The sequence below is a fragment of the Pseudorca crassidens genome, chromosome 12, assembly GCF_039906515.1.
Source record: "Pseudorca crassidens isolate mPseCra1 chromosome 12, mPseCra1.hap1, whole genome shotgun sequence".
In the NCBI taxonomy this organism is placed as follows: domain Eukaryota; kingdom Metazoa; phylum Chordata; class Mammalia; order Artiodactyla; family Delphinidae; genus Pseudorca; species Pseudorca crassidens.
Window position 1 is genome coordinate 30,277,637 of NC_090307.1, and position 27,743 is coordinate 30,305,379.

A 27,743-nucleotide genomic window follows, 5' to 3' on the forward strand; every position below is an offset into this window, starting at 1 on the left:
CCCATCCAACTTTCAGTCCTTCCTTTCTCATGCAGACTTTGATTCCAACCCCATCAAAAAAAAAAAAAAAAAAAACACACACACCACAGTTAGCAGCATCTCAAAATTCAAAAGTTTTATTACTCACCTATTAATTTTATTACATTTATTTATTCAGTTTTATTGTTTGAAAATACATCAAAATAAATAGAGAAATTTATACCTATCTTATCTATACATGGAAGAACAGCTGGTCCCCAAGGTGGCACCAACAATCCTAGCAGCTCTTACTTTAAATATCCGTAGTAGTCAGCAATTTCCATTTCTTTTTCCCTCTCAATGAAAAATTGCAGTTTCCCCAAAGAGGTGTATTTGGCAGCATTCTCACCTTGTTGTTGGGCCCGCCTCTTCATGACCTCCCGCTCTGGCCTCTGCTCTTTTTCGATGGGCTTTGACATTACTGCCTCAGGAACATTGCGTTCCCTCCATGGAACTGGTTGCTTGCTGAAGTCTTGGAGTAGAAATGGGGTTTGGAGCTTGGCTGGGGACTGGCGCTTAGTCACAGCAGGGGGAACAGGCTCTTGCTGGAGAGAAGTGCAAGATGAAGTTTTGTAGGGTGCAGGCCTAGGAGCAGCAGACTGAGGGACACTAGGCTGGGTACGGTCGGTCCAACCCAGTTGGGTTGGGTTGGGTTGGTCACAGTTGGCTGAGATGGTTTGGCAGGACCTGGCAAAGAGGCAGGAGCTGGCTAGGATGAACTCACTAAAGCAGGTTGAGCTGAGTTAGTAGAAGCAGGGTGGGCACAGTCAGCAACAGCAGGCCGATGTGAGGCCAGAGACTGTGGCCTCCGAGGAGCAGGTTGAGCTTGAGGCTTGTCCCAGGCAGAAAAAGGCAGATATATCAACTTGACCTTCCCAGGAGGCAGCAGCTCATACTGGGGTGGAGACGGACACTCTCTTTCAGCACTGCTGTCTGGTTTCTGGGCTTCGACTTGAGTTTTCTCAGGACCCTTACCCTCACATGGGGTATTCCGCCATGGCTGGATAGCTGGGGTGGCTGGGGGTCTTTAGGTTTGCTTGAATTTCCCAAGACCCAACAGGAGGAGAGCCCAGTTCTCTTATCATTCTTCTTCCCCAGTGCATGAAAAACCTTCACAGACTCCAGCATGCGCATGCCTATGGAGGTTCGAGGCTTTTTAAAGCTCTCTTGGATAAGCTCAGTTTGGTGTTGCTTTCGCTTCGTCTGGGGAATTGTTGGCTTCTCTTCTGCCTTGACTTTGTTCCCTGACTGCTTTTTCTCTTCAGCCTTCTTTCTTCCTCTGGTCCTTGTGGTCCTTTCCTGTCCATGGCTCTTCATTTTGCTGATCTTTCTGGATGCAGCTTTCTGAGGTTTGCCTTTAGAATCCTTGACCATGTTCACAGGAGCCCTGTCACTGACTGCAGCATTGCATAGAACCACTTCTCCCCCTCTGGATTCTTTGGCTGGATTTTGGCCTTGGGAGCACCACTGATAGGCTCAGAGGCTTTATGTTTGTTCTTCCTGGGTTGATCAGAGGGAACCTTTATGACACTTGTCTTTTCCTGCACCTGATTCACCTTAATGGCTCTGGTGTCTTTGGCTTTGATCACGTTGGGACCTTTGGATTGATCAAGGTCTTTCAAAGAATTAAAGAGCTGGGGAAGGTGAATATCCTCCGCCAGTGTAGTAATATCTGCAAAACCACTGCTAGATTCCATCCCATTTTCAACTGTCCCTCGGTCCTCAAGACTCAGGCTGTTCTTTCCCAGATCAGTATTTTCAGAACCAGGCTTCTCCTCTTGGCTGAGGGGATCCGTGCAGGCCAGGAGCTGGTGAATATCAGGGATATCTAAAGGGAGTAGTGGAGGCTCTTGGTTTTCTCTTGGGATCTGGTAGGCATCCAGAGGCTTTGAAAGCTTGGTTGTAATAACCTCCAAGTGCTTCCTGTCTATTTTTCCCTGGCTTGGAGCTGGAGGCAGGGCCAGGAGACTACTGGCACTCTGGACTGGAGCTGTCCCTGAAATGTCCCCAAGTTCAGGTGGTGGGTTACTCTCAATTATCTGAATATTTCTGCCCCTGCAGGACTTGGGGAGTTCTTGAGTTTGTGTCACACAAAATGTCTGGCTTGGAGGCTGCAATCCCAGGGAATTTTTCATCACCAGGGAAGTCTCCATCCCTACAAAGGAATCAAGGTAGAAGTCATTCCCTGGTAAGTGAGATGCTCCCCCTAAACACCAACACAGCAATCACGTACCTTTCAAGTTACGTGATTGCTGTGTTGGTGCTTAGGGGCAAGATGGGCAAGGCATTTCTACTAACTCTTCTTAAGAATCACAGACAGTGCCCTATGCTACGAGATAAGCGGAGACTGTTGTAATTCTTACTGGTGATCATTTCATGTCACTGATTTCTTGGCTTTCTTTGTATTTCATAGGATTGTTAGAAGTTAAATAAAAAATGAGTCTTATTTTTTTAAAAATGAAATGTTTTACAAAGCCTAGCATTCTCATATAGAGTCCTTTCAATTCTCCCCACTTTCCTGAAAGGCTAAGAACACTTCACACCATGAACTAGGAGAGGGAGTAGAGCCCTTCCTGATGAAACATATAAACAAAGACAGAGTCTTAGCCTACTTGCTCTGGACAGGATCCCGGACCACAAGGTCTTAAATCCTCGTATAATTTAAGGAAGTGAGGACAGGTAAACTGGCACTATCATAATAAGAGATCTGAAACACCTTCCAATGAGACTCTAGCAGTAGATCAGGGAAGGGAGTGATACACTGTGGTAGTACAGGGGGAATGATCAGCTACAACAGTGAAAAATGTGGTACCTATTGGTATGCTCTCGGGGTTCTTGTACATGTAGCATAGATGACCTTTAGAGAGTCCCTCCCACCTTCCCACCTCAATTAGGTGTGCTTTTTTTTTTAATTTATTTTTATTTATTTTTTTTGCACTTATTTATGTTATGCATGAATTTTTTTGGCTGCACTGGGTCTTCATTGCTGTACATGGGCTTTCTCTAGTTGTGGCTAGCGGGGGCTACTCTTGGTTGCAGTGTGCGGGCTTCTCATTGCGGTGGCTTCTCTTGCTGCGGAGCACGGGCTCTAGGCACGTGGGCTTCAGTAGTTGTGGCTCACGGGCTCTAGAATGCAGGCTCAGTAGTTGTGGCACATGGGCTTAGTTGCTCCACGGCATGTGGGATCTTCCCAGACCAAGGCTCGAACCCGTGTCCCCTGCATTGTCAGGCGGATTCTTAACCACCGCACCACCAGGGAAGCCCTAGGTGTTCTAATATAGAGTCTAAAAACAGAGAGCCCTGAGCGAAGGTAGTGGTTATTAAAGGCTCAGGATCTAAATTCTACCTGTCTGTACACCACTTTCCAGCTGTAGACTTGACCCCATTTTTTAATGCTGACCTCATTGTTCAACTTTCTTGCTGTTTGTACTCACCTTGAAAACTTGTTTCTGTGATGGGTTGAGCAGGCACAGGGTAGTAGATTCCAGAGGTGGAAGCTGGTGGTTGGATATTTGTGGGTTGAATCTCCTTTAGTACCATTACCATTTCTGGTTGCACAGAGGCCCTACTTCATGTGTATGACACAGAGCCATAGGATTGCATGCAGGAGCCAAGTTCTCCATACAGTAAAGACCCCAATGTGCCTTAGTTATAGTAATATACCTGGCTTCCTTCCTGGTAGGGAAGTGACAGGCTGTGTCCCTGATTGGGAATTTGAGGTGGTGTTCCCTGAGCAAGCCTGGCAGAAAGTGATGGATATAGAGGGACCATGTTATTGGGGTCTGCAGTTTTATCATACTGGGCTGCCATAAACATGGAGGAAGCAGCTGTGTGCTGGTCAGTGATGGCCAGAGTAAAGTCTCCGAGTGAAGAAGAATTCTTTTCAGTGCTTCCTGTGATGTCCCAGTCAAGAACACCTGGATAGGAAGCAGCTGAAGTGGAGATCTGGCTCTGGTCAGTAACTGCAGATAACATAGTTGTGCTAGACTGTTGGTGAAGGTAGGCACTACCCATGAGTGTCTGGAAAGAGGTAGCCGTAGCTGATGCCGAACTGATGGCAGGAGCAGAGACTCTGGAGAAGTTGCAGACACTTCCTGTTAGGGAAGTTGCATTCCTCACCACAGGAAGAGAGTGCTGCAGAGAATTTAGAGTTCCAAGTACAGGTGGATTTTGGAAATTTTCTGTAAGAACAAGAGGGTAATGAAAAAATCAGGGAGATTGATAAATTCTCACTATGTTTGAGGAACAGCATTATCTTAAGATTCTTGCTCTCAGGACACCTCTAATGTCAATACTTACTGAGAAACCAAAAATCAGACCGTTATGATGGTTGTAAGGACTGAGCAGTTTTACACTCTTCTGTATTAACTGCCTGTGCTCCCATGTTGGGCACAGATGGGCAGAAGACCCAAGTGGTATGGTTCAGACATTGTTCTCTAGGCTGGAAGCAACCTTCTCCCTACCCTATCTTTCCCTTCAGCCTGCGCTAGTATTGACTTCTATGCTGTTTCCTAGACTGGAAGCATTTTAGAACTAGGAGGTCCTTAGAGAACTTCTATTTTCACAGTGTCATGAGGAAGGAAACTGAGGCTCAGAGAGGTCGGGTTGACTTGTTCAAATTCTCTCATTATGTTAGTATCCTAGCCAGGTTTCAGAACCTAAGTATCCTGACTTCCTTGGCAGGACGTTACTCTGAGCATGATACTGCCAGAAAGCAGGAGAAATAGAACTTATACTATAGGCAGTTTTTTTGTCCATTAGAAAACAGTATAGCTATTACCATTGTAATCTTCAGTGTCTCACTTTCCTTGTGCAGTTCCCACGCTATTACCTAGAGTTCACATATAGCTCAGTCCACCTGGTAAATTTAAAGAGTCATTTTTACCCTCTTCAAGCCTGGTTTCTCATCCTACCTCAAAATGATTACCCGAAAGTGAATTTCTTAAGTGCTTTTGGAAAGAAAAAAGTTATCTGATTACTTCAGATTACTCATCTATAAAGTGGTTATAACACCACCACCAATAATAATAGCAGTAATAATTAATACATGAATAAACTGATATATTGTGTATGATTTATATGCAGGAAGATGCAATAAGTTCTAGAAAGACAAAGAAAAATCATGAAAAACATATTACATAATGAAAACAAAATACATAGTTATGAAAACTGGGGTATGTGGCAAGTATCAAAGCATAATGAGTTTACTAACAAATGACCTTCTGTACCATACGTGCAATGTTATGAAAGTGAATTTTGTCCACTGTATTTTAGTGAATACTATTAACCAAAAAACACGATAGAAGGTGATTTTGAATGAATTCCTAGCCAATACATACAGACAGAGAAGCTATATCAGTAAAAATGCATAACAAGCAACAAAATTCAATCAATGTGAATGTATAGGTAGCCACAATATATGCAGGCAAGTATTTCAGTGAAAACTGGTACAAAGCAAACAGCAAAATAATAAGTGTAAAAGAATTTCATTATTGTGCTCATTCATATTTTTACACAGCAAGTAACAGGTATTAAGCCTGGTAGAAATATATGCTTCAAAGAATAGAAATATATAATAAGCAGAAAGGAAGCTTAAAAAGTATCAAGAAGGTTTTTGTATTTATCCTAGAGCTTAGATTATAATCATCTTCAGCATCCAAGAAGATGACATCCCAAAACCTAAAAACACCATCATCACTAGAATCCAATTAAAAGAGATTTTCAAACGTAAGAACATTGAAAGGACTCCACAATATCGTTCTAGATAAATGTGGAATTTTTTTTTTTTTTGCCGTGCCGCGTGGCCCTGCCAGTGAAAGCACCGAGTCCTAACCACTAGACCGCCAGCGAATTCCCTCAATGTGGAATTAGAGATGTGTGGCTTGACTTTTTCTTCTTAGGTAGCTAAGATCTAAAAATGAATGATGGCTGTTGATCAATGTGCTCTCTGTGTTAGGAAGGAAAGAACTGTAAAGATGAAAAGCAACCTTGCCTTAGAACCTACATATCACACAAAGGAAATAGTCCTTCTGATTCAATTTAGAAGATATCGTTTAAAATTTTTAATTGGAGAAACATCTACATAGTTTAAAAATTAGAAAGAATAAAACATTGAAAAGCAGACCCCTAGATAACCACTTTGGTTTCTTGTATATAGGAAGCATCATTTCTAGAACATATTTCTAAGATATTTATATTCAAAACTGTCAAGTACCAACTGTATTCAGAGAGGCAGTAAAAGAAAAAAAACAGAGTATGACTTTTCTGGTGAAAAGTTGATGAAAACTATCCTAAACTTCCTTACATTTGACTCTGGACCTCCCTATAGCCGAGTACTCTCCATCCTCTCTCCCTGTTTTCTCTTTTCAACTAGTCGAAATATTAGTGGAGGGAGACCAGTAGAGATGAAACATCTTGGTATATATTGCTAGTTTTCTTTGTCACCTGGCTTTTCTGTCTTTCTGTTGAAACACTCTTGAGAAGTCTCTGATTTCATTTTCTACATGGGTACCCTTTAAGGCTCAATATTAGAAAAGAAAGGGATCAGAGTGGTCAACCAATGTATTATCCTAATGTAACAGATAAGGAAAAAATCAGGCTTTCTGAGAGAGTCAATGATTTGTCCAAAGTCACACAGTTAGTAAATGCCAAAATCAAAACTGAAATTAGGTCTCCAGAGCTCTAGTTCAATACTTTCCCTCATTATTCCGTGCTATTTTGAATCTACTAGTAAATTTAGGGGCAAAATAAATCTAATGAAAAACTTCGAAAAGTTTCTTTTCTTACCTGACATGGTCAGAGAAGAAGAAGAAGCATCAACTGCAGATACAAGGGATGAGGAGACAACACCAGAGCATTTCTGAGTGGCTGCAGCTGAATGGCGCATGTGTCCAGTACAAAGGTCACTGGTTACTGGTCACTGGTCACTTGTGATGATCCAAATTTATTTACAGACAACTCCACGGAAACCCCAAGACTCTACCAAGTGGTAGTGGGTTTGGTAGGAGAATGATGTCACAAAGCAGGCAGTTTCAAGGTATGAGATAGCCAATAGGGAGGTCTGATCCCCAACAGGAAGGCGGGGGTGGATGGAGAAAGTGTAGGATAGCTAAAACAACACCTAAATTTCTGAGCTCTGGGGAGGAAATCCTAGAAGACCAATTTACCTCCCCCAGGCTCCTACATTAGGAAAATCATTGCAACATTTCTTACAGACATTCATTAATATAATTTACTAACAGTTACTTATATCCTACAGAGTATTAATATTTTATGTATCATATACTTAGAGCTATATATATCTTAATTAATATCCTTTGGAAGGAAAGAGCCATCTAGTTTGAACTATTACAGTTGTTCTGAAATCGTTTCTGTCTAATTAGTGAACTTATAGCAGCTTTTAAGGAGCAAGTGTAGGGATTAAGAAGCTCTTTTTGTAACTTAGTTAAAGAGTAGGGTGAAGTTTGTTGAGTGTACCTTGTGGAGAATGTTGTGGTCCAAGGCTCTTTTTTAGTTTCGTCTCCTTGACTCCTACCTTCCTTGGGCAGGGCGAGGATGGGCCAGGTTGGACTAACATTTCTCTTCTGCTTTCTTTCTTTTTTTTTTTTTTCCATTATGGGCATTGTGTCTAGGACAAACCTTGATCTTGCATTCTTACCCTCATGAATGTTACTTGCTGTCATCTTCCAGCAGCAGGAGTCTTCTTTTCAGTGCTTGATGCTTCACAAAATATACTCTGCCTGTTGGAAGCAAATACCAGAGAGCTAGCAGACAGAGCTGGTTGCAGACCTTTCCTCTTCCAGCCTTTGGTTGTTCTGATTCTTTGGGCCACACAGGTATCCTACCATCCAGCTCTTTTATATGTGAGAGACATTCTGAATACTGTCCCTTTTTCTTTGCACAGAAGTATATACAGTGTGGCAGTTACTGTAATCTCCTCCCCCTTGCAAACAGCCACTCTAGAATCTTGGACCTCTAGGATTCTCTGTCTTGCATGCTTGGGTACAAGGCCAAGCAAAATGAAGAGGAGAATAATTAGAGAAGGAAGAGGACATTCGTGGAGAACTGGGAGCAGATAAGGTGAAAGGGCACAGGAGAAAAGTGATTCATGTAGATTTTTTGGTTTCTGTGGGAAACAAGTTGACACACTTTGGCCTCATTTTGTATTACCAGAACAGACAGTCATAGATGTAAGTAGCTCGATAGTGCAGCAACTGCCATGAATTCTGTACACTAAAGGGAACAGTCTTAGATATATTTCTCATTTTGTTTTATGTCATATTACCTTATTAATAGCATTCACTGGTATGTTTGTAGAATACAGATTATTTTAAATGCTCTGGTTTTGTCTACATGGTTATCTCCTTGTCATATTTTTAAGGACTGCAACATTGTAAGACATATTGCATGTTTTTCTCTTGACGATTGTTTATCTCGAAGCATCATGAACGAACATGACCTGTTGGATTTTGTGGAGAAACTTTAAAAAGGGTCTGTGAAAAAGGCATTGTGGCGAGTCGCATTATGCACCCAAGCGTAAGGAGCAGATATCTGCCATCAGCCCAACTTGGCCTGGGTGACCTCTGTTTTAGTTCCCGTGGTTAGTGCTTTGCTCCCTAACCACTCTTGTGACTGTGATAATGTGAGTAAAGGCTGAGTTGCTAATGATTTATGTTTGAGGTAAGCTGGTTTGAGGGAGGAAATCTATGGATCTAGTCATTTTCCTTGGTGGTAAGCTTTCAGGGAGGGGTGCAAAGATTGATCTTCCTGGCGACTTTTCTAGTACCAGGAAGATATCCCATAGATGGGACCTCCAAAGACACACATTTAATATTTAGGCCTGTTTTTATTATTATGAGATACTAGTTTTTTCACTGATGGGGATGATGCTTATCTGAGAAGAAATTTGTGAAAGGTGGTGTAGTATGGAGATGTGCCTTAAGCTTTTAAGTGTTTTTCAAGGTTTTTCCCCTTAGCTTCCTACTTCAGATGGCCTACTTACATGATACTAGTATGTGATGTGAGCCTAACAACTTACTAAATACCTGCAAGCCAGATCAGTGTCTCTTTTCTCTATATTTCCATGGAAATCAAGGGACCCATAGCCACTGCAGGTTAGGGTGGGCGGTGTGAGATTGAGGGGAGTGTGGTAAGCCACATTTTGGTATCAGTAAAATGTTTACGTATTAAAATATTCAGTTCCAACATTCAATTCTATTTAGTTAGGCAAACCATTAGTTAGGCTTTTCCTGGTTCCGAGCCTATGTAACTTAGTTTCCCTCCCTGGTTCCAGCCATTTAACTTTAGCTTGCAGGCCCAGCATCATCTTAACCTCTAAAAGAATCTTACATGTAGGAGGAAGAAACTAAAGAGCTCTATTTCAACACTTAGGAACATGAGGCCCTACCCTGACCGAAACCTTTATTCTTACAGTTAGGGTATTGTCTTGTCCCGTATACCCACTTCCTGCATTTTGAACCCATCAGGTTAACTGAGACATGTCCTGTTGCAACATACCCAGTTCATCTATCCCTGAGGCTGTCCTTAATTCTTCCCATTGTCACATTTTGATTTAATTAAATACTGGAATCCCTCAAACCCTTGCATGGTACCTGAGGCCCTATGGGATACTGGTAGATTTTGTTAGTGTCAAATACTTAGCTGTCTGATTCTCCAAATATCCCTTGCTCCTATATTTTCCATCCCAGCATACAACATACCGATTAAGGCACTGTTTTATTTCATGTTGGACCCACTGCCATCCAGAGGCATACTCTTTGCTAGTTCCCATACTTTCTGGAAACCCTGCCAGGTCTGGATTTTTTTGTGTTCCCACCCAAAACCTGTATCTTTTAGCAAGCTGGAACTATAAGACCAACATAGATTTTCTAGTTTCTGATAGATTTATGTCACAATTTGTACATTGTCATGTCTATAGATATTTGTATCATTTGTACTTTTTGGCCATTACATGCCTATTGGATATTTTTCATAAATTGCAAAAGAATATTTTATGACTTAGCACCAAATTGAATGTGCCTAATTGTAAGTTTGTGAACTAGGTTGTGCTACCTTGTATCTTTTCTTTATCCAAATAGTAATTTACTACTATTGTCCCATTTACAATTATGTGGAAGTTTTCAGAATTGTAAAAAATGCTTGTGGATTGAAAATTGGTTAGACTATGACTGTCCCAGATACGTTAAAGCTACTGAACTTTTTACTCATTCATTCATTCGTTCAATAATTCTGACCTTCCTGACTCAGTTTACCCAGCTCAAATGGTTGTGAAGATTACTAACAGTGTATGTAAGGTACTTTCAGAAATTAGAAATTGAGACAGGAGAAGATGGTGGAAGAGTAGGACGCAGAGATCATCTTCCTCCCCACAGATACATCAGAAATACATCTACACGTGGAACTGCTCCTATAGAACACCCCTGAACGCTGGCATAAGACCTTAGACCTCCCAAGAGGCAAGAACCTCCCCCACGTACCTGGGTAGGGCAAAAGAAAAACGAAAAAACAGAGACAGAAGAATAGGGATGGGACCTGCACCAGTGAGAGGGAGCTGTGAAGGAGGAAAGGTTTCCACACACTAGAAGCCCCTTTGTGGGCAGAGACTACGGGTGGCAGAGGGGGGAAGCTTCAGGGTCATGGAGGAGAGCGTAGCCACCAGGGTGTGGATGGCAAAGCGGAGAGTTTTCCGCACAGAGGATCGGTGCCTGCCAGCACTCACCAGTCCCAGAGGATTGTCTGCTCACCCGCCGGGAAGGGCGGGGACTGGGAGCTGAGACTTGGGCTTCTGAGCTTAGATCGCAGGGAGAGGACTGGGGTTGGCGGCATGAACATAGCCTGAAGGGGTTAGTGTGCCACGGCTAGCCAGGAGGGAGTCCGGAAATGTCTGCAGCTGCCAAAGAGACAAGAGACTCTTTCTTGCCTCTGTTTCCTGGTTCGCGACGAGAGGGGATTATGAGCACTGCTTAAAGGAGCTCCAGAGAAGGGCGTGAGACGTGGCTATCAGTGAGGACCCCAGAGACGGGCATGAGCCGCTAAGGCTGCTGCTGCAGCCACCAAGAAGCCTGTGTGCGAGCACAGGTCACTATCCCTACCTCCCCTCCCGGGAACTTCTGCAGCCCGTCACTGCCAGGGTCCCGTGATCCAGGGACAACTTCCCCGGGAGAACACACAGCGCGCCTCTGGCAGGTGCAACATCATCTCGGCCTCTGCCGCCGCAGGCTCACCCCATATCCATACCCTTCAGTCCACACGGCCTGAGTGAGCCAGAGCCCCGGAATCAGTGGCTCCTTTAACCCCGTCCTGAGTGAAGAACAGACACCCTCATGCGACCTACATGCAGAGGAGGGGCCAAATCCAAAGCTGCGCGAGCACTTTCACCATGAGCACTGTCACCATGAGTACAGTCACCATGGGCACTAATACCGTGAACTATATTCCCGTGAGCACTATAACCGTGAGCTCAGTCACTATCGGTACTGTCACTGTGAGTACTGTCACTGTGAGCACTGTCAACATGGTTACTGCAACCATGAGCACTGACACCATGAGCACAGTCACCATGGACACTATCACTGTGTGCACTGTCACCATGGGCACTGTCAGCATTTTGCACTGCCACCATGTGCACTACCACCATGGACACTGTCACTGTAGAAACTGGCACCATGGGCACTATCACCGAGAGCACTGTTACCATCGGTACTGTCACCATGGGCATCGCCACCATGAGCACAGTCACCATGGACACTATCACCGTGAGCACTGTCACCATGGGTATAGCGACTATGGGCACTGTCACCATGGGCAATATGACTGTGACTACTGTCACCATGGACAATGTCACCATGTGCACTGTCACCATCGGCACTGCCACAGTGGGCATTGTCACCATGGGAACTGCCATCATGGGCACCGTCACCATGGGCATTATCACCTTGAGTAGGGTCACCATGGGCAATGTTACCATGTGCGCTGTCACCATGGGCATTGCCACCATGGGCACTTCCACTGTGAGAACTGTCTCCATGGGCACTTCAACCATAAGCACTGCCACAATGAGCACTGTCACCATGAGCACTGTCACCATGGGCACTGTAACTGTGAACCCTGTCACCATGGGCACTCTGACCCTGGGCACTGTCACAATGGCCACTATCACCATGGGCAATATCACAATGGGCACTGTCACTGTGGGCACTGCCACTGTGACTATCACCATGAGCACTGCGACCATGGGCACTGTCAGCATGAGTACTATCACCATGAGCACTGTCACCATGGGTGCTATCACCACGAGCACTCTCACCATGGGCGCTGCCACAATGAGCACTGTCACTATGAGCACTGTCACTATGGGCACTGTCACCATGGGCACTGCCACCATGGGCACTGCCACAGTGGGCATTGTCGCCATTGCAACTGGCACCATGGGAACTGTAACCATGGGCATTATCACCTTGAGCAGTGTCACTGTTGGCACTATTACCATGGGCACTATCACCATGGGCACTGTCACCCTGGGCACTGCTACCGTGAGCACTATCACCATGAGCACTATCACCGTAAGCACTTTCAATGTAAGCACTGTCACCATGAGCAATGTCACCATGGGCATTTTCACTGTGAGCTCTCTCACCATGGGCAATGTCACCATGTGCACTGTCACCATGCACACTATCACCGTGAGCACTGTCACCATGGGCACTGTTACCATGGGCACTATCACTGTGAGCACTGTCACCATGGGCACTGCCGCCATTGGCACAGTCACTATGAACCCTGTCACCATGGGTACTGCAACCCTGAGCACTGACCCCATGAGCACTGTCACCATGGGCACTATCACCATGATCACTGTCACCATGAGCAATGTCACCATGGGTACTTTCACCATGAGCACTGTCACCATAAGCACTGTCACCAGGGCGCTATCACCATGAGCACTATCACCGTAAGAACTAGCACTGTAAGCACTTTCACCGTAAGCACTGTCACCATGAGCAATGTCACCATGGGCATTGATACTGTGAACATGGTCACCATGGGCACTGCCACCATGGGCACTGTCACCATGGGCTCTATCACCATGAGCACTATCACCATGGGCACTGTCACCATGGGCACTAAGACTGTGAGCACTCTCACCTTGTGCACTATCACAGTGGGCAATGTGACCATGGGCACTTTCACTGTGAGCACTGACCCCATGGGCAGTATCACCATGGGCACTGTCACTATGAGCATTTTAATTGTGAGCACTGTCAACATGGGCATTGTCACTGTGGTCACTGTCACCATGGGAACTGTCACCATGAGAACTCTCACCATGGGCACTGTCACCATGAGCACTGTCACCATAGGCACTATCACCATGGGCACTGTCACCATGGGCACTGTCACCATTGGCACTGTCATCGTTAGCACTGTCACCATGGGCATTTTCACTGTGGGAAATGTCACAATGTGCACTGTCTCCATGCACACTCTCACCATGGAGACTGTGACCGTGGGCACTGTCACCATGGGAAAAGTCACAGTGGGCACACTCACCATGGGAACTGTGCATACTGTCACCCTGAGCAGTATCACCAGGAGCACTGCCACCGTGAGCAATATCACTGTAAGCACTGTCACTATGGACACTGAAACCATTGACAGTGTCACTGGGAGCACTGTCAACATAAGCACTATCACCATGAGCACTGCCACAATGAGCATTGTAACCATGGGAACTGCCACCATGAGTGTTGTCATCATGAGCAATCTCAACATGAGCACTCTCACCATGGGCACTGTCACCATGAGCAATATCACCATGAGCACTCTCAGCAAGGGCACTGTCAACATGGCCACTATCACCGTGAGCTCTGTCACCTTGAGCGTTATCACTGTGGGCAATGTCACCATGGGCACTTTCACCGTAAGCACTGTCACCACTGGCACTATCACCATGGGCACTGTCACAATGGGCAGTTTAACCATGAGCACCATCACCATGGGCATTGTCACCATGAGCACTGTCACCATGGGCAGTGTGACCCTGGGCACTTTCACCATAGGCACTGTCTCCATGGGCACTTTCACTATGGGCACTACCACCGTGTGCACTATCACCATGAGCACTGTCACAATTGACACTGTCACCATGGGCACTGCCACCATGGGCACTGTCACCGATAGCACTGTCACCATGGGCACTACCACCATCGGCAGAGTCACTGTGAACCCTGTCACCATGGGTACTGCAACCCTGAGCACTGACCCCATGAGCACTGTCACCATGGGCACTGTCACCATGAGCACTGTCACCCAGGGCGCTATCACCGTGAGCACTATCACCATAAGCACTAACACCGTAAGCACTTTCACCATAAGCACTGTCACCATGGGCATTGACACTGTGAACATGATCACCATGAGCACTGCCACCATGGGCACTGTCACCATTGGCACTGCCACCTTGAGCAATGTCACCATGAGCACTGCCACCATGGGCACTATCACCTTGTCCAGTGCAACCATGAGCACTGTCAGCATGAGTACTGTCAGCAAGAGTAACGTCACCATGGGCACTGCCACCTTGAGCAATGTCACCATGAGCACTGCCACCATGAGCACTATCACCTTGAGAACTGTAACCATGAGCACTGTCACCATGGGCACTGAAACCATTGACACTATCACCGGGAGTACTGTCACCATGGGCACTGTCAGTCTTTTGCACTGACACCATATGCACTAAAACCATGGGCACTCTCACCGTAGACACTATCACTGAGAGCACTGTCACCATGGGTAGTGTCAACATAGGCACTGCCACTATGTGCACTGCCACCATGGGCATTATCTCTGTGAGCACTGTCACCATGGGCAGTGACACCATGGGCACTGCAACCATGAGAACTGTCAACATGGGCACTGTTACCGTGGCCACTGCCACCATAGGCACTATCACAGTGAGCACTGTCACCATGTGCACTGTCACCATGGGCACTGTGACCGTGGGCACGATCACCATGGGCACTATCACTGCGGGCACTGTCACCATGGGAACTATCACTGTGGGCACTGTCACCATGGGAACTGCCACCTGAGCAATATCACCATGAGCACTGCCAACATGAACACTATCACCATAAGCACAGTCACCATGGGCACTATCACCTTGAGCACTGTCACTATGGGCACTGCCACCATGGGCACTATCACCGAGTGTACAGTCACCATGAGCACTGTCACCATGAGAATTGTCATGGTGACAGTGCTCTTGGTCACAGTGCTCATGGAGATAGTGCCCAATGTGATAGTACCCATGGTGGTAGTTCACATGGTGAGTGCACAATGGTGAGATTGCCCATGGTGACAGTGCACACGGTGATAGTGCCCATGGTGGCAGTACCCATAGTGACATTGCCCATGGTCACAGTGCTTATGGTGATAGTGCTCACAGTAGCAGTGTTCATGGTGATAGTGTCCACGATGACAGTGCCCATGGTGAGAGTGCTCACGGTGACAGTGCCCATGATGACAGTGACCACGGTGACAGTGCTCATGGTGACAGTGCTCATGGTGAGAGTCCCCATGGTTCCAGTGCCCATGGTGAGAGTGCTCATGGTGACAGTGCCCATGGTGATAGAGCCCATGGTGACAGTGCTTATGGTGATACTGCTCACAGTGGCAGTGCTCATGGTGATAGTGCCCATGGTTGTAGTGCCTACGGTGACGTACACTATGGTGTTGGTGCGCACGGTGACAGTGCCCATGGTGACATTGCCCAGTCACAGTACCCATGGTGACAGTGTTCACAGTGGCAATGCGCATGATGAAAGTTCCCATGGTGACACTGCCCATGGTGAGATTTCTCAAAGTGACATTGCCCATGGTGAGAGTGCCCATGGTGATAGTGCCCATGGTGACAGTGCTCATGGTGATAGTGCCCATGGAGACAGTGCTCACGGTGATAGTGCCCATGTTGAGAGTGCTCACGGTGATAGGGCCCATAGTGACTCTTCCCACCATGACAGTGCCCATGGTTATAGTTCCATGTTGACAGTGCTCACAGGGAAAATGCCCATGGTGAGATCGCCCAGGCTCACAGTGCTCACAGTGATAGGGCTCACAGTGACAGTGCCCATGATGACAGTACCCATGGTGACAGTGCTCATGGTGACAGTGCTCATGGTGGCAGTGCCCATGGTGACATTACCCATGGTGATAGTGCTCCTGGTGACAGTGCCCATGGTGACAGTGCTTATGGTGCTAGTGCTCACTGTGGCAGTGCTCATGGTGATAGTGCACATGGTGACAGTGCACATGGTGACAGTGCTCACTGTGATAGTGCCCATGGTGAGAGTGCCAATGGTGGTAGGGCACATGGTGTCATTGCAAAATGGTGACACAGCCCATGGTGAGACTGCTCATAGTGATAGTGCCCATGATGACTGTGCTCATGGTGACTGCTCACAGTGACTGCTCACAGTGACACTGCTCATGGTGGCAGTGCCCATGGTGCCAGTGCGCTTGGTGATAGTGCTCACGGTTGCAGTGCCCACAGTGACAGTGCCAATGTGGACAATGCCCAAGGTGATACTTCCCATGTTGACATTGCCCAAGGTGAGAGTGTCCATAGTGACAGTGCCCAAGATTACAGTGCCCATTGTGACAGTGCTCACGGTGACATTGCCCATTGTGAAAGTGCCCTTGGATAAAGTGCTCACGGTGACAGTGCCTATAATGACAGTGCTCACAGTGACAGTGCACATGGTGACAGTTCTCATGGTGATAGTGCACATGGTAATAATACACTTGGTGGCCGTGCCCATGGAGACAGTTCCCAAGCTGACAGTACACATGGTGACAGTTCTCATGGTGATAGTGTCCATGATGACAGTGCCCATGGTGGTAGGGCCCATGGTGTCATTTGAAAATGGTGACACTGTCCATGGTGAGAATACTCATGGTGATAGTGCCCATGGTGACAGTACTCATGGTGACAGTGTTCATGGTCATAGTGCCCATGGGAACAGAGCTCACGATGAAAGTGCCAATGGTTAAAATGCCCATAGTGCCAGTGCTCAAGGTGATAGTGGCCATGTTGAGAGTGCCCATGGTGACAGTGCCTATGGTGACAGTGCTCATGGTGACAGTGCCCATGGTGGTAGTTCACATGTTGGCAGTGCAACATGGTGACCATGCCCATGGTGGCATATACCATGGTGACAGTGCCCATTGTGGTAGTGCCCCTGGTGAAACTTCTTATGGTAACAGTGCCCATAGTGACAGTGCTCATGGTATTGGTGCCCATGGGGACAGTGCCCATGGTGAGAGTGCCCATGGTGACATTACTCACAGTGGTCATGCCCATGGTGACAGTGCCCACTATAACAGTGCCCACGGTAAAAGTGCCGGTGTTGATAGTGTCCATGGTGATATTTACCATGGTGGCTGTGCCCATGATGGCAGTGCCCATGGTGACAGTGTTCATGGTGATAGTGCCCATTGTGAGAATGCACATAGTGTCCGTGCCCATGTTGATGGTGTCCACTATGACAGAGCCCATGGTGACAGTGACTACAGTGATAGTGCCCATGGTATCAGTACCCGTGTTGATAGTGCCCATGGTGACAGTTGCCATGTTAGCTGTGCCCATGATGGCAGTGCCCATGATGACAGTGCCCATGGTGGTAGTTCATATGTTGACAGTGCAAAATGGTGACAGTGCCCATGGTGACAATGCTCATTGTGACACTGCTTATGGTGATAGTGCTTACGGTGATAGTGCCCATGATGACAGTGCTTTGGTGACAGTGCTCATGGTGATAGTTCCCATGGTGACAGTTCTCACTCTGATAGGGCTCAAGGTAACAGTACTCACGGTGATAGTGCCCATGGTGATAGTGCTCATGGTGATAATGCTCACTGTGACAGTGCACACCATGATAGTTCCCATGGTGGCAGTGCCCATGGTGAAAATGCCCATGGGGACATTGCACATGGTGACACATTCATGACAGTGCTCACCGAGATAGTGCTCTCGGTGACAATGCCCATGGTTAAAATACCCATGATGACAGTTCTCATGGTGAAAGTGCCCATGGTGGGAGTGCGCGTGGTGAAAGTGTGCATGGTGACAGTGCTCATGGTGGCAGTGCTTGTGGTGAAACTGTTCATAGTGACAGTGCCCTTGGTTGCAGAGCTCACGGTGTCAATTTCCATGGTGACAGTGACCACGAAGACAGTGCTCACAGTGACAGTGCACACCGTGATAGTGCCCATGGTGGAAGTGCCCATCTTGATGCTGCCCATGGTGACAGTGCCCATGGTGACATTGCTCATGGTGACAGTGCTTATGGTGATAGTACCCATGATGACAGTGCACATGATGACAGTGCTCATGGTGACAGTGCACACCGTGATAGTGCCCATGGTGGCAATGCCCACAGTGACACTGCCCATGGTGACATTGCCCATGGTGAAAGTGACAATGGTGACATTGTTCACGGAGATAGTGCTTACAGTGACGGTGCCCATGGTGAAAATACCCATGATGACAGTTCTCATGGTGAAAGTGCCCATGGTGGCATTGCGCGTGGTGACAGTGCTCATGGTGACAGTGCTCATGGTGAAACTGTTCATGGGACAGTGCCCATGGTCACAGTGCTCATGGTGACAATTCCCATGGTGATAGTGACCACGATGACAGTGCTCACAGTGACAGTGCCCATTGTAACAGTGCACATGGTGGCAGGGCTCAGGGTGACAATGCTCACAGTGACAGTGCCCATGATGACAGTAACCACGGTGACAGTGCTCACGGTGAAAGTGTCCATGGTTACTCTGCTAGTGGTGACACTCCCAATGATGTCAGTGCCCATGGTGACAGTGCCCATGGTGACAAAACCCATGGTGACAGTGCTTATGGTGAAAGTGCCCATGGTGGCAGGACTCATGGTTACAGTTCTCATTGTGACAGTGTTCATGGTAGCATTGCCCAAGGTGGCATTGCTCGTAGTTACAGTGCACATGGTGACACTTCACATGGTGGCAGTTACCATTGTAACAGTCCACATTGCGGCAAAGACCATGTTGACAGTGCTCATGGTGGCCGTGCCCATGGTGATAGTGCCCATGGTGACAGTACCCATTGTGATAGTGAATTCGGTGATAGTGCCCATGGTGACAGTGCCCATGGTGGTAGTGCACATGGTGAGAGTGCAAAGTGTTGACAGTGCCCATGGTGACATAGCTAATGGTGACAGCGCTTATGGTGATAGCGCTTCTGGTAATAGTGTCAATGGTTACAGTGCACACGGTGACAGTACTCATGGTGACAGTGCTCACAGTGATATTTCTCATGGTGATAGTGCTCACAGTGATAATGCACATGTTGAAAGTGCGCATGGTGACAGTGCTCACTGTGACAGTGCACACCGTGATAGTGCCCATTGTGGTAGTGCCCATCGTGAGGCTGCCCATGGTGACAGTGTTCATGGTGACAGTGCTTACAATGATAGTCCTTACGGTGATGGTGCACATGCTGACAGTGCACACGATGACAGTGCTCGTGGTGACGGTGCTCACGGTGATAGTGCCCATGATGAGAGTGCTTTGGTGACAGTGCTCATGGTGATAGTTCCCATGGTGACAGTTCTCACTGTGATAGGGCTCACGGTAACAGTGCTCATGGTGATAGTGCTCACAGTGACAGTGCACACCATGATAGTTCCCATGGTGGCAGTGCCCATGGTGTCACTGCCCATGAAGACATTGCCCATGGTGAAAGTGACAATGGTGACATTGCTCACGGAGATAGTGCTCACAGTGACGGTGCTCATGGTGAAAATACCCATGATGACAGTTCTCATGGTGAAAGTGCCCATGGTGGCATTGCACGTGGTGACAGTGCTCATGGTGACAGTGCCCTTTGTTGCAGTGCTCACGGTGACAATTCCCATGGTAACAGTCACCACGATGACAGTGCTCATGTTTACCATGCACATGGTGGCAGTTCCCATTGTAACAGTGCACACTGTGGCAAAGACCATTGTGACACTGCTCATGGTGACAGTGCCCATGGTGGCATTGCCCATCATGACAGTGTGCATGTTGAGAGTGCTTATGCTGATAGTACTCACGATAGCAGTGCTCATGGTGATAGTGCTCCTGTGGCAGTGTCCACGGTGACAGTGCCCAGGGTGACAATGCCCATGCTGACAGTTACTACGGTAACAGTGCTCATGGTGAAAGTCCCCATGGTTACAGTGCTAGTGGTGACAGGCCCAATGGTGCCAGTTCCCATGGTGCCAATGCTCATGGTGATAGTGTTCATGGTGACAGTGCCCATGGTGACAAAACCCATGTTGACATTACTCATGGTGAAACTGCCCATGGTGGCAGGTCTCATGGTTACAGTTCTCATAGTGACAGTGTTCATGGTGGCATTGCCCAAGGTGGCATTTCTCGTGGCGACAGTGCACATGGTGACACTGCACATGGTGACAGTTACCATTGTAAGAGTGCACATTGTGGCAAAGACCATGTTGACAGTGCTCATGGTGACAGTGCCCATGATGACAGTGCCCAGGATGGCAGTGCCCATTTTTACAGTGCTCACGATGATAATCCCCGTGGTGACATTGCATATGGTGGCCGTTCTCATGGTGACCGTGTCCATGGTGAAAGTACCCATGGTGACAGTGAATTCGGTGATAGTGCCCATGGTGACTGCCCATGGTGGTAGTGCACATGGTCATAGTGCAAAGTGGTGACAGTGCCCATGGTGACATAGCTCATGGTGTCAGCGATTATGGTGATAGTGATTTCGGTAATAGTGCCAATGGTAACAGTGCACATGGTGACAGTACTCATGGTGACAGTGCCCACAGTGATATTTCTCATGGTGATAGTGCTCACGGTGATAGTGCCCATAGTTACAGTGCTCATGGTGATAGTGCTCACTGTGATAGTGCCCATACTGACAGTGCACACGATGACAGTGCTCATGGTAACAGTGCTCTCGTTGAGAGTGCCCATGTTGGTAGTGCCCATGGTGACAGTGCTCACAGTGATAGTGCCCATGGTTACAGTGCCCATGGTGACAGTGCTTATGGTGAAAGACCTTACAGTGGCAGTGCTCATGGTGATAGTGCTCATGGTGGCAGTGCCCATGATGGTAGTGCACATGGTGACAGTGCAAAGTGGTGAGAGTGCCCATGGTGACATGGCACATGGTGACAGCGCTTATGGTGATAGTGCTTCCGGTAATAGTGCCAATGGTTACAGTGCACATGGTGACAGTACTCATTGTGACAGTGCTCACGGTGATATTTCTCAAGGGGATAGTGCTCACAGTGATAGTGCCCATAGTGACAGTGTTCACTGTGATACTTCCCATGGTGACAGTTCTCACGGTGATAGGGCTCATGGTGACAGTGCTCACGGTGATAGTGCCCATCGTGGCAGTGCCCATGATAACAGTGCTCATGGTGATAGGGATCACGGTGACAGTGCTCACAGTGGTAATTCACATATTGAAAGAGCTCACGATGACAGTGCTCATGGTGACAGTGCACACTGTGATAGTGCCCATGGTGGCAGTGCCCATCGTGATGCTGCTCATGGTGACATTGCTCATGATGACAGTGCTTACGGTGTTAGTCCTATCATTGATAGTACCCATGCTGACAGTGCACACGATGACATCATTCATGGTGACAGTGCTCACGGTGATAGTGCCCATGGTGGCAGTGCCCATGGTGAGAGTGCTCACAGTGATAGTGCCCATGGTTACCGTGCCCATGGTGGCAGTGCTTATGGTGAAAGCCCTCATGGTGGCAGTGCTCATGGTGATCGTGCTCCTGATGGCAGTGCCCACGCTGGCAGTGCACATGGTTACAGTGCACATGGTCTGAGTGCCGATGGTGAAAGTGTTCATGGTGATGGTGCTCAAGGTGATAGTGCCCATGATGAAGGTGCCCGTGGTGACAGAGCTCACGGTGATAGTGCCCCTGGTGACAGTGCACATGGTGGTGTGCGCATGGTGACAGTACCCATGGGGACAACATGCATGGTGACAGTGCTCACAATGATAGTACCAATGGTGACAGTGCCCATAGTGGTATTACACATAGTCGCAGTGTAAAATGGTGACACTACCCATGGTGAAATTGTTCATGGTAATAGTACCCATGGTGAGTGTGCTCGTGGTGGCAGTGCCCATGGTGACAGTTCTCCTTATTGCAGTTCTCAAGGTGAGAGTGCTCACAGTGGCAGAGCCCATGTTGACAGTGCCCATGGTGACAGTGCTTATGCTGATAGTGCTTATGGTAGCAGTGCAAATGACGAGAGCGCTCATTGTGACAGTGCCCATGGTAACAGTGCTCATGGTGAGAGTGACCATGGTTTCAGTGCCCATGGCGACATTGCACATGGTGGCTGTGCCCATTGTGACATTGTGCACAGTGACAGGGCCCATGGTGGCAGTGCACATGGTGACAGTGCCCATGGTGACAGTGCTTATGGTGGCAGTGCCCACGGTAACAGTGCCCACCATGACAGTGCCCATTGTGACTCTGCCCAGTGTGTCACTTACCATGGTGATAGTGCCCACTGGGGTAGTGCCCATGGTGAAAGTGCTCATGGTGACAGTGCCCATATTGACAGTGCTCACGGTAACAGTACCCGTGGGAATAGTGCCCATGGTGACAATGCCCATGGTGAAAGTGCACATGGTGGCAGTGCCCATGTTGACAGTGCCCATGGTGACAGTGCTTGTGCTGACGGTGCTTATGGTAGCAGTGCAAATGGTGACAGTGCTTATGGTGACAGTGCCCATGGTGACATTTACCACACTAAGCATGCTCACGGTCATAGTGCCCATGCTGAGAGTGCTAATTGTGACAATGCTCAGGGTGGCAGTGCCCATGGTGACAGTGCCCATGGTGACCATGCCCATGGTGGCATATACCATGGTGACAGTGCCCATCGTGGTAGTGCCCCTGGTGAAAGTTCTCATGGTGACAGTGCCCATAGAGACAGTGTTCATGGTGTTGGTGCCCGGCTTCACATTCCATCTAGGACCTCATGCCTGAAGTCCCGCTGCCTCCAAGAGAACGTCACCTTGCGTTCTTACTGCAATTTAAGTCCTGTTCTTCATGTTCCACTGCAAACTTTTGAATAGCCACAGGCCCAGAGGCGTAGCTACAGTGTTCCTTGGTAGAAGAAGTTCCCTTGATGCAGAACACCCTACGTCGAGAAGTTGATTCAGGGAAGGAAACACTGAGAAAACTGTTGTCTCTTTTGACTTCTTAGAAACCACAGGAATATATGCTGCATGTGGCCATGGAAACTGGGACATGCTGGAAATAGCCTTGCTTCCCGTTTTGAAGGCTGCAGTCATACTGCCTTGAAGCTACCTGATATTCACTGCTGTTGACAGGCCTGTAGCCCCTGTACACATGCATCTGGGAGAAAAATGAGTTTCCTCTGGCTAAACCAGGTGTTTCCATGACAGCAGTGTGGCTCAGCCTGCCAACCTCTAAAGCTCAACATGAGAACTTGCCTCCAGGTTAGGCCATGAGTAGCTGTGCAGAAAGGGAGGCATTCAGCTGTTTCCATGAGTTCTAAGTCGCTGTTCTGCTATATTTTAAAGGAAGTACCCATTTAAGGACTCCTAGGTGCCTCGTGTGTGCATCGTTTTCCCTCCAAGGACACTGAATACCTATAGACACCTGTGGGCCGGCTGAGCAACATCGTGGCCCATTGGTCTGTCCCTCGGAGCCACTCTGTGCATGCCAAGTGATGGGCAACACACTTCACGTTCCTTGAGAGCTACATTTCCAGAGCCCACGAACAGCCTCAAGACCACATTTCTGGTGAGTCTGAAGTGCCCAGGAAGTTTTGTACAGAAAGGGAGGCATGCAGCTGTTTCCATGCGGTCTTAGTCGCTGTTCTGCTTTATTTTATAGGAAGTACCTTTTAGAGGATGCCTAGCCCCTCGGGTGTGCATCATTTTCCCTCCAATGTCACTGAGTACCTCCAGAGTCCTGTGGGCCAGCTGAGAAACATCGAGACCCATTGGTGGGTCCTTCGGAGGCCCTGTGTGTACCGAGGGCTGGGCAACACACTGCATGTTCCTTAAGGAGAGGTACATTTCCAGAGCCCTTGAACAGCCTCAGGCCCAGGATTCTGGTGAGTCCGATATGCCCTGGAAGTCTTTGTCATGGCCCACGTGTGAGCTGCCATGAGAAAACACTCTGCTTTGAAAACTTCAAGGACCACGTACCTGAAGTCACTCTGCTCGAGGAGGAAGTCAGCATCTTACCATGCTGTGTCACTAACGGGACACCCAGCATGAACACATGCTTGGAGGTTAGGCCCTGATTTGTAGTGCAGAAGCAGAGACGTGCAGCAGTTTCCATGAGGCCGTGGTCTCTGCTCTGCATATCCTTAATGGCAACACAGTTTTATGGAGACCTAAGAGGCTCGTGTGGGCACCCTGTTCCCGGCAGGAATACTGAGTACCAACAGGCCCCTCTGGGTCTGCTAAGCAACATCCAGGCCCGTAGCCCTTTGGAGCCACTCAGTGTATGCCGAGTGTAGGGAAACGCACTGCACTGTCTTTTGGAGCAGCTTAATTTCCCCTGCACTCCCACACGTTCACGAACACCGTTCTGGCACGGCCCACATGCCCTCGAAGTCTTCAGCATTGCCCTAGTCTGAGTTTCACTGAGAGAAACCCTCGGCTTCGCATTCCATCTAGGACCTCCTGCCTGAAGTCACCCTGCCTCCAAGAGAAAGTCGGCTTGCGTTCTTACTGCAATTTAAGTCCTGCTCTTCCTGTTTCACTGCAGGCTTTTGAATAGCCGCAGGCGAAGAGGCATAGCTACGGTGTTCCTTTGTTGAGGCAGTTCCGTTGATGCAGAACACCCTACTTCGAGAAATTGATTCACGGAAGAAAACACTGGGAAACCTGTGTCTCTTTTGACTTCTTAGAAACCACAGGGATATATGCTGTATGTGCACATGGAAACTGGGGCCTGCTGGAAGTAGCCTTGCTTCCGGTTTTGAAAGCTGCAGTCATGCTGCCTTGAAGCTACCTGATATTCACTACTGTTGACAGGCCTGTAGACCCTATAGGCATGCTTCTGGAAAAAAAATGAGCTTCCTCTGTCTAAACCGGGTACTTCCGTGGCCGTCGTGAGGTTCAGCCTGCCACGCTCTAGAGATAAAGGGAAACTCAACGTGAGAACTTGGCTCTAGGTTAGGCCCTATATAGCCGTGCAGAAAGGGAGGCATGCAGCCGTTTCCTTGTGGTCTTAGTCGCTGTTCTGCTTTATTTGACAGGAAGTACCCTTTAGAGGATTCCTAGCCCCTCGGGTGGGCATCATTTTCCCTCCAGTGTCACAGTACCTCCAGACCCGTGTGGGCCTGCTGAGCATCATCGCGGCCGATTGGTTGGGCACTCAGAGGCCCTCTGTGTGTGCCAAGTGATGGGCAGCACACTGCACGTTTCTTAAGGAGAGCTACATTTCCAGAGCCCTCGAACAGCCTCAGGGTCACATTTCAGGTGAGTCCGACGAGCCCTGGAAGTCTTTGTCATGGCTCTGATATGAGCTGCCATGAGAAAAACTCTGCTTTGAATTCTTCGAGGACCTTGTACCTGAAGTCACTCCGCTCGAGGACGAACTAAACATCTTACCATGCTGTGTCGCTAACGGGACACCCAGCATGAACACGTGCCTGGTGGTAGGGCCCTGATTTGCCGTGCAGAACCGGAGGTGTGCAGCTGTTTCAAAGAGGCCGTGGTCTCTGTTCTGCCTACCTTGAGCGGCAGCACAGTTTTCTGGACACTTAGGAGGCTCGCGTGGGCACCGTGTTCCCGGCAGGAACACTGAGTACCCACAGGCCTCCCTGGGTCTGCTAAAAAGCATCCAGGCCCGTAGCCCTTTAGAGCCACTCTGTGTGTATGCCGAGGGTAGGGAAACGCACTGCACTCTCTTTTTGAGCAGCTTAAATTCCCCAGCACTTCCACACGTTCATGAACACCATTCTGGCACGTCCAACATGCCGTCGAAGTCTTACGCATTGCCCTAGTCTGAGCCGCACTGAGAGAAACCCTCGGCTTCATATTCCATCTAGGACCTCCTGCCTAAAGTCACACTGCCTCAAAGAGAAAGTCGCCTTGCGGTCGTACTGCAATTTAAGTCCTGTTCTTCCTGTGGAACTGCAGGCTTCTGAATAGCCCCAGGCCCAGAGTCGTAACTACGGCGTTCCTTGGTTCAGGCATTTCCCTTGATGCAGAACACCGTACCTCGGGAAGTTGATTCAGGGAAGGAAACACTGCGTAACCTGTGTGTCTTTTGACTTGTTAGAAACCACAGGGATATATGCTGTGTGTGCCCATGGAAACGGGGGCCTGTTGGAACTAACCTTGCTTTCCCATTTGGAAGGCTGCAATCATGCTGCGTTGAAGCTACCTGACATTCACTGCTGTTGCCAGGCATGTAGAACCTATAGGAATGATTCTGGGAGAAAAATGAGTTTCCTCTGGTTAAACAGGGTGCTTCCATGGACGTGGTGGGGCTCAGCCAGCCATGCTCTACAGCTAAACGAAAGTCAACGTGAGAACTTACCTCCAGGTTAGGCCCTGTATAGCCTTGCAGAAAGGGAGACATGCAGCTCTTTCCATGAGTTCTTAGTCGCTTTTCTGCTTTATTTTAAAGGGAGTATCATTTTGACGACCCCTAGCCCCCCCGGGTGTGCATCATTTTCCCTCCTATGTCACTGAGTATACCGCCAGACCCATGTGGACCGGGTGAGCAACATCGAGGCCCATTGGTCTGTCCCTCGGAGACCCTGTGCGCGTACCGAGTGATGGGCAACACACTGCTCGTTCCTTGAGGAGAGCTATATTTCCAGAGTCCTCAAAGAGCGTCAGGACCACATTCCTGGTGAGTCGGAAATGCCCAGGAATTCTTTGTCATGACCCTTGTGTGAGATGCCATGAGAAAACCCACCGCTTTGAATACTTCGAGGACCTCGTACCTGAAGTCACTCGGCTCGAAGAGAAAGTCAGCATCTTACCATGCTCTGTCGCTAACGGGACACCCAGCATGAACACATGCCTAGAGGTTAGGCCCTGATTTGACGAGCAGAAGCGGAGGCGTGCAGCAGTTTCCATGAGGCCGTGGCCTCTACTCTGCGTATCTTTAGCGACAGCACAGTTTTCTGGACACCTAGGAGGCTCGCGTGGGCACACTGTTCCCAGCAGGAACACTGAGTACCCACAGGCCCTGCTGGGTCTGCTAAGCAACATCCAGAACCGTAGCCCTTTGGAGCCACTCTGTGTAGGCCCAGTGTAGGGAAACGCACTGCACTCTCTTTTGAAGCAGCTTAATTTCCGCAGCACTCTGACACGTTCACAAACACCGTTCTGGCATGTCCCACATGCCGTCAAAGTCTTCCACATTGCCCTAGTCTGAGTTTCACTGAGAGAAACCCTCGGCTTCGCATTCCATCTAGGACCTCCTGCCTGAAGTCACCCTGCCTCCAAGAGAAAGTCGGCTTGCGTTCTTCCTGCAATTTAAGTCCTGTTCTTCCTGTTCCACTGCAGGCTTTTGAAGAGCCACAGGCCATGAGGCGTAGCTACGGTGTTCCTTGGTTGAGGCAGTTCCGTTGATGCAGAACACCCTACGCCCAGAAGTTGA

General features: G+C 48.3%; 4 protein-coding genes across 4 annotated transcripts; 3 read left to right on the forward strand and 1 right to left on the reverse strand.

The window, feature by feature from the left end:
* Positions 1-218: 218 nt before the first annotated feature.
* LOC137203329 (uncharacterized protein C2orf78-like) lies at positions 219-7,857 on the reverse strand. Its single transcript, XM_067699223.1, is given in 6 exon segments — positions 219-638; positions 641-1,032; positions 1,035-1,445; positions 1,448-2,173; positions 3,453-4,199; positions 6,805-7,857. Coding segments are annotated over 6 exon segments (2,748 nt in total). The 5' UTR covers positions 6,905-7,857; the 3' UTR covers positions 219-266.
* A 3,815-nt stretch (positions 7,858-11,672) lies between these two features.
* On the forward strand, positions 11,673-12,977 carry LOC137204032 (uncharacterized). The gene has a single exon (XM_067701369.1). The coding sequence runs from the start codon at positions 11,673-11,675 to the stop codon at positions 12,975-12,977; it is 1,305 nt and encodes a 434-aa protein (XP_067557470.1).
* On the forward strand, positions 12,974-14,764 carry LOC137204033 (mucin-22-like). The gene has a single exon (XM_067701370.1). It carries the CDS (start codon positions 12,974-12,976, stop codon positions 14,762-14,764), a length of 1,791 nt encoding a protein of 596 aa, XP_067557471.1.
* A 6,108-nt stretch (positions 14,765-20,872) lies between these two features.
* Positions 20,873-21,947, forward strand: LOC137204034 (uncharacterized). The gene is made up of 2 exons (XM_067701371.1): positions 20,873-21,236; positions 21,319-21,947. The coding sequence occupies exons 1-2, from the start codon at positions 20,873-20,875 to the stop codon at positions 21,945-21,947; spliced, it is 993 nt and encodes a 330-aa protein (XP_067557472.1).
* Positions 21,948-27,743: the final 5,796 nt, after the last annotated feature.

What these genes read in the sequence shown, in the direction of transcription:
- LOC137204032 (XM_067701369.1), top strand. Translation starts at nt 11,673, where the DNA reads ATGGACACTGTCACTGTAGAAACTGGCACCATGGGCACTATCACCGAG.
- LOC137204033 (XM_067701370.1), top strand. Translation starts at nt 12,974, where the DNA reads ATGAGCACTATCACCGTAAGAACTAGCACTGTAAGCACTTTCACCGTA.
- LOC137204034 (XM_067701371.1), top strand. Translation starts at nt 20,873, where the DNA reads ATGGTAACAGTGCACATGGTGACAGTACTCATGGTGACAGTGCCCACA. An exon ending in CATGGTGACAGTGCAAAGTG is followed by an intron (nt 21,237 to 21,318) that starts GTGAGAGTGCCC and finishes CAATGGTTACAG; the next exon opens with TGCACATGGTGACAGTACTC.